Source organism: Pteronotus mesoamericanus, unplaced genomic scaffold (genome assembly GCF_021234165.1).
Source record: "Pteronotus mesoamericanus isolate MK-2021 breed Mesoamerican mustached bat unplaced genomic scaffold, CSHL_Meso_final contig_94, whole genome shotgun sequence".
NCBI classification, from domain to species: Eukaryota; Metazoa; Chordata; class Mammalia; order Chiroptera; family Mormoopidae; genus Pteronotus; species Pteronotus mesoamericanus.
In genome coordinates, this window is record NW_026555285.1 from 44,852,821 (window position 1) to 44,871,668 (window position 18,848).

The 18,848-nt window shown below is 39.8% G+C and overlaps 1 protein-coding gene across 1 annotated transcript in view; it reads right to left on the reverse strand.

Moving 5' to 3' along the window:
- UGGT2 (UDP-glucose glycoprotein glucosyltransferase 2) overlaps positions 1-18,848 on the reverse strand; it is a 126,135-nt gene that overhangs the window by 74,375 nt on the left and 32,912 nt on the right. Inside the window, exons 10-12 of the mRNA XM_054586483.1 lie at positions 17,610-17,670; positions 13,175-13,266; positions 9,102-9,252 (exon numbers count right to left, since the gene is read on the reverse strand). Of these exons, the coding sequence (XP_054442458.1) occupies positions 9,102-9,252; positions 13,175-13,266; positions 17,610-17,670 (304 nt within the window). The remainder of the gene's footprint in view (positions 1-9,101; positions 9,253-13,174; positions 13,267-17,609; positions 17,671-18,848) is intronic.

The following is an 18,848-nucleotide window of genomic DNA, read 5'->3' on the forward strand; positions in this document are numbered from 1 at the left end:
CCAAAACACTGGCTCCATTTTACTTGTATGTTTGTTTTTTATATTAAAAATAAAATTGTATAAAAATTTCTCTCCATAAACCACTGAAGAGAGATAAATATTTATCTTATCAGCAATATAGGAGTCAACAAGGTCCTCTACTTCCCCTCTCATCGTCTTAAAGTCTTGGACATAAGAAAATTAAATGCCTTTTAAAAGTTGTAGAATATATACTAAGTACACAGGAAAAAAAAATAATGTAAACTCAAAACAAAGTGTAAGAGAGATGAGCAACACAGGCCAAAGGTCACGTATACACACAGCTAAAAGTCCGAGAGAAGGGAAAGAATGGAACAAAGCAAAACTTGAAGAAAACAGGAGGCTTTAGGAGTTACCTAGACACGAGTGTTTGAGGGCTTAACTAAGAGGCAGCGGTTTAGGGGGAAGATGCGCTAAGAGAAATGAGAGGGAGGAATAGAGGGTAATTCACAGCTTTTAAAAAGGAACACACCCTATCAACAGAGAGTAGACTCTGAGAGATTTTTCCAGGCATGAGGACAAGAAAGTGGAGAGGGCGTTGACTCAGTTCGAGACATACTTAGGGTGTCTACATGATACCTGAGGAGGAAAAACAGTGGATAGTGGCAACAAATCCCATTTCAGTGGTTACCAAGTGTGATGGAGATCTGGGATTAGTTTGTTTCCACTATAATTAGTCCTGGTGGCACTGAGATAGAAGGCGGAACTTCGGCCACCCTGGAAAAGTCAGGATAGGGTATCTTGTTTATTTTTTCTGATGTAATTCTTGTCAAGATGTGAAGGTAATACAAACAGTTCTTTTTTTAAAAAAATATTTTATCTATTTTCAGAGAGAGAGGAAGGGAGGGAGAAAGAGAAACATCGATGTGAGAGAGAAACTGATCATGCCTCCCAACTGGGGACCTGGCCCACAACCCGCAACCTCTCGCTTTGTGGTACAATGTTCACCTACGGAGCTACACCAGCCAGGGCTGGGGACACTTCTAAAGATCATCGCAACATTTGGCTAGGAATCCCCTGTGAATCAGATATCTCGATAGAATCAGTCAGCAGTGTTTAGTTTGGTTAACTTGTTCTTCTATGGGAATCCTAGGCTAGAGGAGAAGGCGCCACATAGGGAATGTAAATACCTGTTTCCCCTGGTGATCAGTTACATTTCTTATTTTAAGTGAGAAAATGGCCTTATGCTTCATGTTCAGTCCCAATGAACGTGATGATGATTGTAGGTAGACACAGTTAATGTGGATCACAACAGCCGGAGGTGTTTATTTAAAATGCACGCTCCTTGGCTGCACCTCAGACCTGCCAGCAAGAAACTCAGGACAGGCCCTGCGAATTCCCACTGAAAGCCAGTGTCCCGGCTGATTTCTATCACAAGCACTAAAGTTAGAAAACTATAGCAATGGCCTAATTTATAGCACGGTGATTAGGTTAAGTAATTGAGGTGCTTTCCTGATCCGTTTTGGAGAACTACTGAAAGACACTGGAAGTCACTGAATAGGCCCAGAGAGACTCAAGTGCCCTTTTCTTTAATCTCAAGCAAATATCCAGAGGCAGCAACAATAACTGGAAGAGTGGCCACACCAAGCCACATACAGAATAGGCACTGATATTTAATGACCTTGTCTTTGTATCTACTGGGCTACCAAGATAATGAATGAAAGATATTGGCATTGATAGATCAGAACCTCTGAGACAATCTTCTTGGTGTTCAAGGAGGCCTATGCTGGTCAACAGACGAACACAAGATGGGTCACGGTGTTACAGGATGACCTTTTCTGAGAGAAGCAAAGAACTAAAAAGGTTCATAATCCACATCTTTTGGGGTTTCTTTAGGGAGTCACATCAGCTAAAATGGCTAAGAAAGTCCAAAACTCCACCCTTAAAAATTTTCCAGTTTTTCATTATCATAAGAATAATGAAAAACTGGAAAATTTGTGGGACTCAATACTAAGAACTATGAAAACGAGTCGGAAGCGCGCAGCAACCCTGTGAAAGCGTATTCAGGGAGACTGGCGGACCCTCAGAACAGTGAGCTCTGCAGTTACAGCGGACCCTGGCCCCCTGCTCTCCCCAGGCTTTAGAAAGGGCAGCTCACGCTCCAGTGCCCATATGGGAGGGAGCAGGACAGACCTCCTTCTGACAGAACCGTGACTTTTCGTTTGAACTGACTGACAGCCTGCTGAAAAGCCTTGTCTTTATCCTGCCTAAGTCATAGCTCGCCTAGTGCTAAAATCGCTACCCTGGCTTGTGGAATTTGGAGGCAAAAGTTATACTCATTCCTGCGTGGGGCAATGAAAATCATCTGGGACAAAATGACAGCATGATCAAAAGCCTAGAAAGGAATGCCTGGGCGGCGAGACGTTGTGGGAAATAGGGTTTTGAGAAGTTGTGACAGAGTCCTGGGAACCTACAAGGCCATGCACCTGCCCAGGGAAATGCACGTGCTCAGGACAGACCTGAAGAGGCCCTGAGCTCCCCCTCTGGCTGACCTGGAGGCTCTGGGAAGGTAAGAAGTGGTGGCTCAGGCAGAGGTGCCCTGCCTGGCTGGTGTCCTATGCAGGCTGCTGCTCCCCCACCCTCCGTCTGCCCCCAACCCCCAGGGCCCCTCTGCAAAGGCTGGGAGACGTCTCCGTCCAATACTTCATAGGTGACAAGGCTAACATAACAGAGACTTCTGTGGCCCCACATAAAAAAGAATATAGACTTTTCAAACTTAGTTCCGAGAAGCCACCGAACAAATAACACAGACAATAGCAAACAGTAACAACAACAAACCCTCGCTGACTTCCAGAAGTGCCACACTGTAATATTAAAAATGCCCAGTTTTCAACAACGACAAAAAAATTAAGAGGGATAAAAAATTCTGCAATAAACATAACAATTCAATTCAATTTACAGTAACACCAAGAAGGGTAAAGTACCTCCAATAAATTTAGCAAGTGTGAGACCTGTACACTGAAAGCTACAAAACATCTTTGGAAAAAAAATGAAAGGCTCAAATAAACAGAAAAGCATCCCACGTTCACGAATCACAAGACTTAACATTTTTAATAGCAATACTCCTTAAATAGACCTACAAATTCACAAAAATCAGTAAAAATTTCAACTTCCTTTTTTTTGCAGAAAGACAAGCTGATCTTAAAATCCAGTGATTTTTCAACTGCTGTGCCCCAAGAATTTTTAAAACATGAAATACCGGACTGTTTAGTCAGGGGCATTGACCTCTTTTCCCTTAGACTGTCAAATAAAAAAACGGCAAATGACAACAGCCAACCCGCCGACAGCCACCCACTGTGAATGCCCTGTCTCAAACCCTAAATATATGGTCATATATTTAGATAATAGTGTTGCATCTTTTGGTCACATCACATAATTGATAGAACAGGTGCGTGTGTAATAGAGTTGCGTCTTACTGGTCCCATCACATAATTGGTTGTGTCTGATTGGTTAATTCTTCGTACCAGAAAACCTTATATACAAGTATAGGCACCTTGATTTTTTTTAAAAAAGTCACTTAGGAGCAAAAAGCATAAAAATTACTAGTCTTAAGATTATTTTTGTAAATCAATCAAAATTATACCTATTTCTTAAATATACAATAGCTTTGGGCGCACCACAGGACGTTAGTGATTCGCTGGTGTGCGCCATGAGATGAAAAGGTTGAAAACCACGGCCACGGTCAACTGGGAAAGGCCAGGGTCACAGGGTTGCCAAGGTGATCTTGAGAAAGGAGAACAAAGTTGAAGGTCTCACACTCCCAATTTTGAAACTACAAAGCTATAGGGACCAGCGTGGTGCTGGCCTGAGGATAAGGTGTGGATGAAAGGAATCAAATGGAGTCCAGAGGCCCGCGTGTCTCTGATTGACTGGCGGACGCCATCACTATGGGACGCACAGGGACAGCTGCCTTCATAAAGACTCTGGGCCCGTGGGGGAGGGCAAGCGACAGTCTGTGCCTGGACGGAGAACCCCTGTCCCCTGCCTGCGTCTACGGGTACTTTTTAAAACACTCTATCGCTGTCATCTTGGTGATGGTAACAACAAATTAGGGTTGTTCTGATATAATGACAAATGGCTAGGATGACTTGGGGACATTAAAGAAGAAGTGAAAGAAAATGACCATAAGCACTCCAGGAATGTCGCTAAGTTATCAACATAACGGGACAGAAAAAAGCTGCAACTGGGGAGGGGGTTAGTTCTGGGGCAAGTTCTCAAAGCCCCCTTCACTGTGGGTGGTCTGGCACAGGAGACAGGAAAGAAATTACCGTATCATTTGCTGTGTATAATGCACACTCACGTTTTGGGCTCAAACTTTCAGGTAAAAAAAATCTTTCATTTTAATTCAATGATTCATTTAGATACTTGTTTTTTTATATTATAAAGGAATTTTAGCATTTACTTTTGAACACATTATGGTACAAGAAATTTTATGTAATAATTACAACACACAAGAACAGAACAGGTACATTTGTTATGTACCAGTAACAAATTAGTACTACCCATGTATAATGCACATCCTTATTTTTCCCTCAAAAATTTGGGCAAAAAAGTGTGCATTATACATGGCAACATATGGTACAATCCAATGGAGCCAAGCATTGAACCCTGTGGTTGATTTTGTTGACTTTTAGCACAATGCTAGTGACACCTGAAGTACTGAAGTACTGGAGCACGGGTGGGAACCAACAACTCAACTAGATAAAACCTCAACCGCGACTCCTGCTGTTTTGGACAGAGAAGCCTGGGATGGAAGAAAACCCAGTGACGTCTTGAGTTCGTACTCGACTGTCACTCAGCAAATTTTAGGAAATAAGTTGCCAAGGTTTGTTGTCGGTGAGGGTGTAAACACAGGGGTCCACAGTGATGTGGCTCAGTGACCCAACATTCTCTGTCAAGATACGGTAAGAAAGGTCCAGGGGGAAGAAAGAATTAAAAGCAGTGTGTTGCTTTCATTCACGAATAACTGTTTTGACATTAAGATACTCTACAAGTTTTCTGAGTGCTTCCTATGTGACAGGACCTGATGTTTGTAGGGTTTTGTGGAGCTGACATTCCACTGGAAGATTATAAAATAAACAAATAAATAAATACATATCTCATTGGGTGGTAGAAAATGCTATGAAGCAAAAAAACCAAAGCTTGCGTTAGTTATCTTTGCTGCTCTAACAGGCCAAGTTGAAGAGGGTGCTGAGACCTGAGAGCTCTCTGCATTTTGTGCCAGTTAATTTTTTTAAAAGTATCTAAAAAATAAAGCCTCAGAAATATTTTTACTGAAAGCAGGAACTTTCCAAGTAAAAAAAAATGAAAGCATTTGAGACATAAAACTTCCATTAACAGCATGCAAAAAAGGGCTATTTTAAAAATTAAACTATTATTCAGCCCTAAAAAGAAATGAACTTCAGAAACATGCCACAGCATGGATGTACCTTGAAAACACTGATTATGAAATAAGCCAGGCACAAATGGACAAAAAAAACAAAAACAAAAACAAACACGTATGATTCCACTTACATGAAGTACTTAGAATAGGCATAATCATAGAGGCAGAACATAGGGATTACTGGAGAAGGGAATGCGAATTGTTTAATGGGTATAGAGTTTGAAGTAATAATGGGTTAATGGGTATAGAGAGTGAAGTCAAAGTTCTGGAAACAGATAATGGTGATTGTAGTACAACACTGTGTGTACTTAATGGCACTGAATTCCATACTTAAAATGACTAAAAGAGCCTATCTTATGTTTATCTTTTACTTCAGTAAAAAATTACTTTGTGACTCTTTCCGCTGGAAGTTCCTTAGAAAAGGATGCCTGCCGCGGGTGGCCCAGAGCTGGGGGAGCGTGCGGGAGGCTGGGCGGCCCAGAGCAGAACGTGGGAGCCCGGGAGAGCGGCAGGAGCCAGGGCCGCGCCCACGGGGCGGGCGGGGGGCGGTGTCCTCCGCCTGCCGAGTGTCCCAGGGCGTTATTCTGCAAATGGAGCTGTACCGCTTCCTTATTGGCCGATTTCTTATGTCCAGAATAGGCTTGAAAATTACGTCCCTAATTTTCTCAGTGGGACTCACACTCCCAGCATCCTTCTACAAATGGCAAAAAGTGTAAATGCTTAAAATAAAAGGCATAAAGTAGTAGGGTTACCAACATGGTCATTCCTTTTTCTGATACAATATTTTTTAAAAATACATCTATTATCAAGGTTCAAGATATCCAAATAAAAGGACACTAGCCAATGAAAGAATATGGTCTGGAGAGTAATAAAAACAGCTACAATAAACACTGACAAGTCACTTAGTGTTCTAGAAAATACGAGTGGTAACTAATTAATAACTTGGGTGATTTTCCCCCGGTCTGGAGACTTTGAGGTTCACGGTGCAGCTGTCACTCCTTGACTCACAGACGGTGGACTAAATTTATAAGAAGGGAGGCGGTTCAGGGAGGACAAAAATAACTGTAGTAACTGAGATACTTCAGAGCAAAGACCCTAGATTTTTATATCAAATAGTATCAAATAATTAGCAAGACATCGAGAGGTTTATTTCCTCTCAAAACCTTTTTGTCCTGATCATACAGGTGTGGGTGAAGGTAGGTTTATAGTCTTAAGTACATAAAGCAAAGTTTATTTTTTCTATTATTTATTATTGTATTATCTGTATTATAATTGTAAACTGACTTTTGCCCACCCCTGTATAATACATAACCATAGCTAAAACTGTGCAATTTACAGAAAATTATGAAAAAAATCCAAAACTCTGCAATAAATCACATCATCCATTAATAACATTTTGACGTATTTGTTTCTTATCCTGTGTTTGCCTTTCCACATGATGACCTCATATGTCCGTATTTTTTACTTAACATGAGAACACAGTCATGGTCCCTGAGTATTAAAACATATTTGAAAACAATTTTAACGTCTGAATAATAATACTCAGTAGTGTGGATATACAATTTACAACATTTCTGTTTGATACATAACCTGTTTCTATTGTTTTAAAATTGTAAGTGGTGCTCATATCTTTGGGCATAAAGGCCTTTCCCCATTTCCTGCCATTTCCTTATGACAGTTTCCAGTTCCAAGTGCACGAACATTGTAAGATGCTGCAGCCCTGATTCTTCCAAGGCTGTATCAGTTGCCGCTCTTTCCATGTCTCCTTTTAACCCTGCCTCCCCAGTTCCTTAGTTAAGTTACAGTTATTATTAGTTATTAAGGTTATTTTATTACATAGTAGTTACTAAGATAGTATTAGGAATTTAAAATTTTATATTATAAATCATTGTCTTCCAAATGGTTTTTGGCAAAAAAAAAAAAAAAAAAAGCTTTTGATCTGCTTACTGTCACTTCAAACCCATTTTTATTAAAGTCTCATTAATTATAATAGCTTTCCTTGGGGGTTTTTCATCACATAACCTCAATGTTATACAATATTTTTATTTTCTGATTTCTTATAGTTATTTTTATAACATTAAATCATAATGGTGATATGAACATTCTTATATTATGTTGTAATTAGAATGTTCCCAGAGTTTCATTAAAAATTATGTTTTTATATTGGTGTGAGACAAATATTTATGTAGCCATTCAAGGAATATGAGTATTTGTATTTATTGCCTACTAAAATCAGGGGATATTGATGAGAAAAAAAATGGACAAAATTCCTACCTGCGAGAAGTTTATACAGTCTAGAAAAAGACAGACATCAAAGAGCCACAGGATAAGTGAAAAATTATAACTATGATAAATATACAGATTGTAGTTCTATAATGCAATAATTACATACATATACACCTGAGTTTGAGCACGTGTGTGCAGCGTGCATGTGTGAGTATGAGAGACAAGATTCTGCAGGCCTGGGTGGCTCACACCTTGCATATTCCCAAGGCGCCTGTTTTTGTGATAAAGGTTCTCTACGTTGGCTCCTGGGACTGAGCTCCAGAAGGCCCTGACTGACCAGTTTTCTGCACGCTTAGGGCCTTGCTGCACGCTGCGGCAGTCTGCATAAAGTGTTAATACCAAGGATATGATTTATGAGAAACACCTGCTTTTCCTTGGCGTTTCTGGAGCCTCAGGGACCAGGAATAAACATACAGCCTACAGGATATACTCCTTTTCAAAACCCTGGACTCCCAGGCTCAAGCAAACTTCCTGGGCAGGTAGCACTTTGCATGCAGTGTCATACATTGAATTAAGCATGTTCTGTACAACGTCACTAGGAGCAGATTCTGGGAAGCTTGCACCTGGTTTTCTCTCGACTCTGCCCCATGCCCTCTCCCCCTCTGCTGATAGTACTTTGTATTCTTTTGCTCTAATAAATCATAGCCATGAGTGTAAGAATTTCTAGGCTTTTTGAATCCTTTTAGCAATGCACCAAACTTGATGGTGCTCCTCAGGACTCCTTGACACAATGTGTGTATTAAAGAGTCATCTAGGATAGTTACGGTAAGCTCCTCTCAGGAAGTACTGCTTGGAGTTGAAGTCTGACAAAGAAAGAGTTGATTGGATAGAGGGAGGAAAATTTGCTTTCCAAGCATGAAAATAAGGGAGCGCGGTGACAAGAACATTTCATAGTCTAAGAAATGAGAAGGAGTAGACCATTCACAGCCTCACGGGCCATGGAAGGTATCTGGGCTTTAAGTGAGAAAGAGTGATGGGACCTGATTTCAAAACCTTCCCTCAGGCCGCATCCCACGGACCGGAACTTAGGAGGGTGCTGACAGTGGTCTACGCAAGATTCTCGTTCCATTAAGGTGGCAATCTTACAGGCCTCAGATTTTAGCTGTTGTTTTGTCGATGCTATTGCTCATGTGGTAATTTCGTTGTCCTTGGTTTTGTTTTTACCATTAACATTGGAAAGGATACCGAACTGGCTGAGCAGGTGTTCTTCTGAGGGAATGCAGGGACTACGAGGAGGGGAAAGAAGATGTAAGAGTGGGAGGGGACAAATCAATAACTGCTTTTTCTTCTGAGTGCCGCTATACAACCTCTTTCAAATTGCTTAAATTTATTCTACAGCCTGACACTATGTGGTTTTATATTAAGTCTTAAATCTACTAAAGGTTTGGAAACAAGGAATTACATGAGCACTTACCATTATTGAAGAATGCCTAATGTCTAATACATAGTTATTGTCCCTGACGTGTGAACTTAATTTTAAAAATTTGCTAATATCTTCTCTGTTGATCCCGAGTTTGTGAAGGCCGTGCATCCTCTTTCCTTCTAGCTTCAGCATATCCAACATACTTCACATTTAAAGAAAAGAGATAAGTTTTATTCGGATTTGCCAACATTTAAAAAAATCCTTTCAAGTTTGTAGCTTTTTCAAAGCATTAGAAACAAGTTTCACTGGTATTTTTTTTTTTAATAGCAGGAAAATATGTAATTACTAAACTCATTAATAAATAAGGCAAGGAATTCTAATTAGTTATCCAGGTTAAAGGGTTGGTTTTTTCTTGTGTGTGTTTAGTGGTTAACAAAATCTTATTTAAAAGTTAAGACAAGGAACAAGGTAAATTGATTATATTCCTTACCAAAGAAGCAAGAATATGCTCACCCCTGAGCAAGGCAGAAATGAAGGGAAAAATATACTACATTACTCTTTTGATAAATCTACTGCAAAAACAAGATCAAACACGACCTAAAATGTAAAACTCTAGTACAGAGAACACCCTATTAAAGGATGAAAGTTCACAACTCTTTATAATACATATTAATATTTCTAATTATATATATAACTTGATAGCGCTTAAACATGATAGAAAGTATTACTGATAAAGAATAATAACACCAATAAATAACCCTACTGTCTTCACCTTTCAGAAATGAACAGCATTAGAATGAAGCAATATACGGATTTCAGAATGCAGTTTTTAGGGAGAACTGCAGAGATACACATTTATAAATTAGAGCTCTAACACCCGAACTCCTAAGAAAGCTGTTGTGTAAGTGTGCGAAGCCAGCCTGCACAGCCCACTCTGCATGTGTATCCTAGGAAGTTCTACCCACTGCTTTATGAAGCAAACTTTGTACCAGAAAACCCACAAAAATCTATGAGGAGATGAGCGTGGTAAAAAGGGCACCAGCTTGCCCACCACCAACCGCCAACCGCCAACCCACAACCCAGTAATAACATTCAGTCTGGGCCGCGGCAGCGCTTCACCTGCGGCTTCCTGAAGCGCTAGTCTGCATTTTCTCACAAAATAAAAATTCTGGGTTGCATTGCCAATGTTTTGTCCATCTGAATAACTTTATGATACTTACTGATCAGAAACTTTTTATGTAACTGAGTTTAAATATTCCTCATGTTTTTTGTAGCTATTATTTTTGTTATTTCAGGCTAGTTTCCAAGGAAAACCCTTCACAGAAAAATTAGATCGTTACGAGGTGTGCTGGAAAGCGCGTGAGATTGAGAACCCGGCTGCTGGTTGCTCTGTGTCCCGGTCTGTGTGAGATCTCTCCGAGGCTTTGTTTCCCCTTCTCTATAAAGGGAACAGTTACAATCCCTTTATGGGGCATTAGTATTAAATCAACTTACTATTGTGTACACAGTTACCTTCAACCAGCATTAGTTCCCTCCTTGCGTTTCCTAACAATTTTATAAATTGATATTTTAATAAACAAGAGTTCTTTAAATATGCTATGTTTATCAGTAAAATTCCTTGTATTTCTGGACTCCTACTAAATCTCATGCTTCTCTTTTAAATAAATAGTTACCCTCTTTACATTTGCTGGGAACACTTCTCTGGCGTCTGCTGCCCTTGAGATAAGAGGCCCGCACTCCAAACCTGGTTGGACACCCGATCCTCGCCCACCCAAGTGGCCTCAGTTTCCTCCGCCGCCTCTTCACGCCCCAGCGTGGCCACGCGGGGCTTTCCCTGTTCTCCCATGGGCCATGCTTGCTGAGCCTCCACCTGCCTGATTCATCCTTCTCAACTGGCCTTAAGTGGCCCTTCCATAGAGAAATCTGAAATCTACTATTCCCATGCTCTCCAAGAACTTAAATCCCTAAAGTTATAAACTCCCAAAGCACCGCACCTTACCACACTGTAGTTATTTTGCACCCCTTATTCCACTGGGCTGTAAATTTCACTCAGACAAGCCTTCTATCTCGTCCACCACTGCATCCAAATACCAGGTGGTTTCTATAGGACAGTAGGCACTCCAATACTCACTAAATTGAATTTTAATACTGAGTTGATTTTATAATATTGAATTTTAATGTTGCTTGCATTAAACATACGTATTTATCAAAAGGTCAAAAGCACTCTGAGGCAGACGGCTTCATTAAGATGCAGGAAAACGTGTACAAGTGGGGATATCTGGCCACCTGTGTTTTCTCTTTCTGTTAGTTATTTGCAGCAACACTACTCAAGCACAAGCGGGCTGGCTATGAAAACGAGCACTATCCACGCCGTACCAGTGTCCGTCTGGTCACGTCCGTGGCTGAGCGGACTGCTCAGAGGTAAAGATGCGTCAGTGGCTCCGAGCACAGACGTACAAGGCACCACTGATGGAAGCCCTCAGCTTCACTCTGGCCCCCACCCGCTCCAACTGTCTCAGCCTCCGCGGGGGGCGGGGGGGGGGGCAGAGCCGTGGCTGAACCAGAGCTGCCCTAACCCACGAGGCTCAGCTCCTTCCACTCCTTCTGGGACCAGAGGAGGAGGGGCCAGGCCATGGATGTCCTATCAGCCCCCACAATCCAAAAATGCAATGAGAGGCAGGAGGTAAGACGAGAATGCAAAATACCCCCCCATACCTCTGGGTTTTGGGGGTTTTTTAAACCCTAAATGGACTAGATCCAAGATATAACTTCAGTAATACAACATTTTTCTTCCTCTCCACTTTCCTGCATCAACCTCTTCACACTGATTTCACCTACATGTTCTGATTTTTTTCTGAGAACCTCTATGATTGTTTATTTTGTACTAAAAAGTGTCAGAAGTGTAACTATCCTTATATATTTTCCTTCCCTCTAAGGGAATTATAGTAGCTACAAGTGATCAAGGAACAAAAATGTCTCACACACCCTGCAGATCGCTAATTTCCAGGGGGAGGAGCCAAGGGGACTCTATTTCCTGAATGACCTACAGTCTTTCTACATTACACATGAACACGTTCCTGCTATGAAAACTTCCCTGTACATTGACACAGGAACTTTCCAGAATCCACCTACCATTTCACTGCTTTTTAAAAACCTGTTTTCACTGCTCCTGAGCACACATGTAACTTTTGTGCCTCTGAAGTTCACAGGCCAGGAGCTAACAACTGCCACTCTACTATTTCTGCGTGTAATAACTCAGCCTGCCTATCCTAGGTCATCATTTTCCCAATACTAGATCCAAGGATACAACTAAATAAAGAGAAAAGCCCCATTTGAACTACCTATTCTACTTCTCAGTCTTTCCTGTATTTTCCTATATATTTCCAAACTGGTAAGAAAATACAATAAACAATTTAAGTTCAATAACATATATTCAATTGAATTCAAACTGAATGTCTGAACTAAAGTACTGTTTACAAAACTCATTTTATACTCCAAATATTAATTTTTAAAGTACTTTTATGCTTTTGAAAAACAAAATAAATTCAATTGATTTCTCTTCTTTTGGCCCATGACTGATTTATCAGCCACTGACCTGATTTACAAAGACTATGTAATTTTGCTCTAGAGCATTTTTGAAGAATTTTTTTTTTACATAAGGAAAGAGAGCACTCTGAATTCTGTAATTTCAAATTTCCTTTTGAACAGATACAAGTAATTTAAATTCTTCTTTCTGAAGAAACACCTCACATTCCTTTCAGTTCCTTTCTGCCAGGACTGAAAGGAATGGAACACCCTGGCTGCCAGGAAACTTTTCTGTTAAAGGATAAACCTCCGGTTCAACGAAGGGTAGTTTGAAATAATGGGGTAAGTACAGGTTGAAGACTCAGCACCTTCAGTGTTCTCATCTGAAGATGTGTCCCAAGGTCCCGCCCAGCTCTGGCACTCTGAGACACTTACAAGGGTATTCCACAAAAAATAACAGAAACTCTTTTATACAATCAAAAACATGTAGTTGCTTTACCTTTAAAGTGGTTATTTGAATTTTGACAAATACTAACTTCAGGGCAATATTTCCCTTTATATAAACCACAGGCAGTTTGCATCCATAACGCAACACTTACCTAAAAGGATCATGAGCATCCACATCCACACGAAGTCCATTTATATACAGAGAAGCATCACCTGGGTGAATTTCAAATCTATTGAGAAGGTCCTTGAAACAGAGCAGAATAACAGTTGACCAAGTCATATAACAATAGTGATCTATGTGGCGAGTCTGAAAAGTTTTGAGTCAGGTGGTCAACATTTTAAGCTTTGCCAGCCATATCATCCCTGATGCAGCCACTCAACTCTGCTCTTGTAGCATGAAAACAACCAAAGATAATATAAACAAACTGGCATGATGGTATTCCAGTAAGCTTTATTTATAAATACAAGTGGCAGGCCAGGTTTAACATACAGGTGGGCAGTAGTTTGCCCACCCTCATCTAGTGATGGGCATCTGACGACAGGTTAGACACAAATACGTGACTGTTTTGATTTTGCAATATGTGATATTAAAGTTCTAATGCTACAATGACCTACCTCCTATGTTTTATATTGCGTGTGCGTGTGTGTGTGCTCACACCCTTAGAATTTGATAGTTGGCACATTCCTATCGTTTCATATATCCCAGGACACAAAACTTCGGTGTACATAGAAATATTTGGAGATCACTCTAAATTCATAAAGGCTTCCATTAAAGCAGTGTTGCCCTGTTCACTGTTTTTTCATTCAGCAACTATTTCTCAAGTGTCTACTGTATGCTGGAAATCACTCCAGGCACTAGGTCAGCAGTGGAGGTAAAAAAGGACAGCATAGTTGTTAAGACCACGCGGTGAGGGAGTCAGGTCTACTTTTGATCTTAGTCTTGCTACTTACTAGTGGTGAAATTTGGGCAAATTTGCTTAGCTTCCGTAAGTCTGTTTTTTCATCTGTAAAATGGAGTACTTACGTCTGTCTCATTGGTTTGTTATAAAGTTTAAATATATTCCTGTGTCTAGTCAAATACACAGTACTCATAAATAAAGCCTTTATTATTACTATTATCAGTGTAGGTAAATTGGTTTAGGAGAAAAACAATTTTAAAACTGCATTTTAAAGAGACTGCATGATAAGTGACCTAATAGAAATTGGTATAAATTATTCTAGAAAGACAGATGAAGAAAATAACTTGAAGAGATTGAGGGAAAACTTGACAGAGGTAAACTTCTCTGTATGCGTATCACTCACCAGGAGAGGTGAGTTACATACGGAGGAGGGAGAGGAGGAGCTCAATCTGCAACAGGGCAGAAAATGCTTGCACTGGAGTCCTGCAAAACACTGGGAAGACGCTGAACTCCAACACGCGAAGGTTCGTAGGCAAAACCTTGGCTTGTCTTTAGCTCCGTCTGGAGCTCTCCTGGCACTTCAGCTGGTTTAGGCAACTCAATTGTAAGTGGAAAGCCCCTCAAGCACACAAACTACCCTTGGAAATGCCGACTCCCTCAGGAGTAGTTAAGCCAAGCACAGAGCTCTGAACAAAGATGATGCTCAAAAAGGGTAATAAACTGAACTTAATTGCCAAAACACTGTCAGTCTACTGGAGACTAATACTGACAAAGTCTTTCCCTTCCCCCCAGAGAGGTAGCCTTATATCCTGGTAAATTACCCTGGGTGTATGATTTCAGGCAGCATTTCTCAAACCAAGGGGTAAGAATTCAGTTTCCAGCAATATGATGAACCAGACAACCCGAAATCCTCTTTCTAAAAGTAAAGTGCTGGATTAAAATGTGAACAACGTCCTCTAGATGAGTGGTTTAGCTTTTAAAAGGAAAGGTTTCTCTCAAGGGCAGAGAAGTGGTAGAAATACAAGTCCAAGGACACAAAGGATTTTAGGTACCTAAAGCTTGGGTATTTAAGGGCGAGTCTCAAAAGGACAGGAAGCAAAGCTTTGGGCTCCCCCAGGGCAGGGGATGGGGTGAGAGGGAGCCTTGGGCACAGGAAGTGCTCCCCCCACAATGAAGGGGACCTAGGAAACAAGATGTTTTGCAGACACAGCACAGAAACTTGTTGATCTTGCCATGGTTGGGAGCAATAAGTCTTCTGTAAGAATTCATTGCCGCTGGCTTATCTTCACATGGATTTGAGGCCAGATTTCTCACTGATTTTAAGGCCCGAAAAATATGCACTGACTTTTTATTTACTGTGGAATTAAACTGGGAGTGCTCTTAGTCTGAGCAGAAATAAATGTAAGTCCCTATGGAGAAAGAGGACTTCATTAGAAAAAGAGGGAACAAGGTACTGCAATGGAAGTGGGCCGTTACCTGAAGCCACACATTGCCAATGATCGGATCTCAGACGGGAGGTTGAGGTTAGAATGCTAAATGGTTCACAAAGAGGTCTGGAGGTCCCTAAACTGAAACCATATGCATTTTAAGTTTAAAATTTGAAGTCAAATCAGATATAAATCTAAATACAGGGGGAAATATATTTTTTTCAGGATGTAGAAACAAGATTCTAAAAGAATGTTTTACAAGGGAACTTTTAGAGAGGTTATTCGGATCAAGGGAGTATTTCAAGAGTATTCAAGAACTGTAAAATTCATACATTCTAAGTAATTAGTTGACATAATTAGGAAATGTGTGAACTTCTTTTTGGATTAGGTCTAATCCTTTATTTAGGTTTTTATATTTAAGTATCTCACCTGTTTTTTATGTAACTCTACAATTAAAACAATGTTTTCCACTGCTGGGGTAAAATTAAAAAGTTACCAGACTACCCAACCATATTCCATTTTTTTTCTTTCAAACAAAAAAATGTCATGGAACATAATATAACAACTCTCACAGTAAACAATAAGACACACACACTGGATTGCCATTGATTTTTAAATCACCAAAAGCAGATTTTGGCTCATCTCTGAGCAAAATAATAAGAATCATTAACTCAAAGGGGAAATTTGCTATACTTTGGAGTTACCGCTGTTGTCTCCTGAATAAAACCAAGCCCAAATTCACTTATGTAACTTCAGCACAGTCGTAGTTTCTGGATAAGTGTTGCATGAGTCCCAAGTTAAAACTCCACAAAACCCCCACGCACAGAACCCTTACGCTTGCCCCAGGGCTTTGCCCTCCCCTGTTCTCCAGCACCTCACCATGGCCCAGCGAGGCAACTGTTCTGTTTTCCCCAGTTTTTTTCCCCCATCCTTCTGGTGTTCCTTTATGCAAATACTAATACATATGAATATATATCTTGTTTTCCCTGCTTTCCTACACACAGAAAAAGATAGACTTACCAACAGAATTTGCCATCACACTTTGAATATTATAAATCTGGTGTCTCAGTATAACTTTGATCTCTATTTCTCTTATTATAAGACAGATCATCTTTCTACATATTCAATTCCAAGTCCACTAATTTCTTTTTTGTGTGTCTACCTTTTGTTTGTGTTTTGCAGCAGTTATGCTTTACATAAATTGTACTCTTGCTGTGTATACATGAGACGTAATAATGACATTCTTCCGGTGTGCGCACGTGCTATGTAGGCATTCAGCAATACTGCAAGGGCCTTTCCAAGGTATTTTGACCTTCTAGTCACTACCACCCTCTTTTCCAGGGTGTGAACTCTAGTTTGTTATCACTCACATACCTCATGTGGTCACAGGTGAAATGAGCTTCTAGTCCAAACACATTTACCCAAGGTGAATGACATGAAAGCCACTATCATCCTTATCTTTTATCAATGTGCCCTGAAAGAGGAAGCTAAACAAGATGACCACATAGAGTTGTGATTATTTAGTTTACTGATTAATGTCAAGATTTCTTGCGTAGGGTAAACAACAAGGATCAAAGGCTTTGGTGGGATGAAATGTGCTTGATACCATCTCCCTGCCTCCTACTTTGCATTCATATCAGAAACCTGGAGTTGTGACAGCAATTTGCAACCATAAAAGGAAAAAACCATGCCCGCAGCCACCTATGGTAGTGCCTCTTTTTAAGTGAGAAAAATAAACTACTTTTGGCAGCCCTGTGTATCTGGTATTGTAAGCAAGGCAATGTTCCAGGCCCTTCACAAGTATTAACACAGGTAGGGTCATTTGGGTTGTATGGTTAGTTCAAGAAAGCATTTGGCAGAATCTTAAAAACTACCGATCACTTGTGTCCTACATGCCATGGGATTCTAGTAATGTTCCCATGGTCTAAACCTGGCTTGGTCCTCAAGTTTTTAAGCAAAACTAATTATCAGAAGCAATAATTAATTCATAGCCTTCATTCTTTACCCTGTGAAGAAAACCATACCGCATGAGCAAAAGGTTTGGAGTATAGGGTGAATGAGGAGGTAAGTAAAATATATGTCAGGAAAGATTGGTTACATTCTCAGACTGTATGTAGAGTACAAAAATGGAAAACTTGAACTGTTTTAAAAATCAAAAATACAAATGAACCTTTTCTTTTTCGTATAAAAACTGAAGACCCAAAGTCTGAAACAGCAATATGAATACAGTAAATTCTTTTAAAAAAGGAATTCAAGCAAACCTGTTGATTTTTCTGTATTTCCTTCTTCATATGTTGATTTACAGCAATTCTGGTAAGGGACCTGGGAAAATAAATATTAGTATAACTAATTTCTCCTTAAATGTTTAGGACTAATCTATAATTCAAGGTAATATAATATTTTGTGTAAGAAATTAACAATTCCAAAGGCTTCGTGACATTTCTACATAGCCGACTTGACAAGTGGTACTATAGCTGTCATCTGACAAGGGTATTTGATTCAGGTGGGACAGGCGGTCAGAAGTTCATGGGCACTGACTGTATGCATTAAATACTGTCAGACCTTGCTTATTACTAGACTTATTTTTCAAAAATACTTAATGAAAAGTGCTATTTTATGTTGCTTTTCCCATAGAGAAATTTTGCATGAAATTATCAATGTCATCATATGTGTCCATGCAACCAGGCAATTTTCACCTGGGATCTTTAGCAGAGAACTTAAGTTACAAGATACTGATAATCCTGACTTCACATATTCAGCCTTGAAGAGCTTAAAACTACCTTATAAAGAAAATTTTAAAATTAAGTCTATTGTTTGACTTAACTCCTAAAAATGATAAGTTATATATCTGTTAATTTTATGCATAGAAGAAAATGAGATAAAAATTAAAAGACTGTAAACGCAAAGTTCTGCTTTAAGTAAAATTCAAGTAGAAAGGTATATTTTAAAACAATCCACAGTGCCCTGACTGGTGTGGCTCAGTTGGTTGGAGCATTGTCCTGGGACTGAAAGGTTGTGTGTTCAATTCCTGGTCAGGACATGTGCCTGGGTTGCAGGTTTGGTCCTCTATCAGGGCGTGTATGGAAGGCAACTGCTCAATGTTTTTCTCCTTCTCTCTCTCCCTCCTTTCCTTGGGTGAGGATAAAAAAACAAAACAAAACATATAGTAATTGCACATTACCTCCCAAAATTTGGCATAACTTGGGATAAATTAGATAATGCCAATTTTTCATTCATTTAGCAAATATTTAAACAGACATCTACTGATTGTTCACCAGGTGCTTTAGATATTTGCTCAAGCTTACAATTTAGCTATTAAGCAGTAATAGCATAGTTTGCCAACTTTTTTTTAATGACCAATCACACATTTATTAGAGTTTAGCAACTGAATCCTTCAATAGTGGCCTGACTTACTGTCAAAAAGCCTATCAACTGTCTTCTTAAAACTAAAATTATTTTCTTGATTTGTATTTGGTCGAGTAATTTCAAAAGCTGCTATT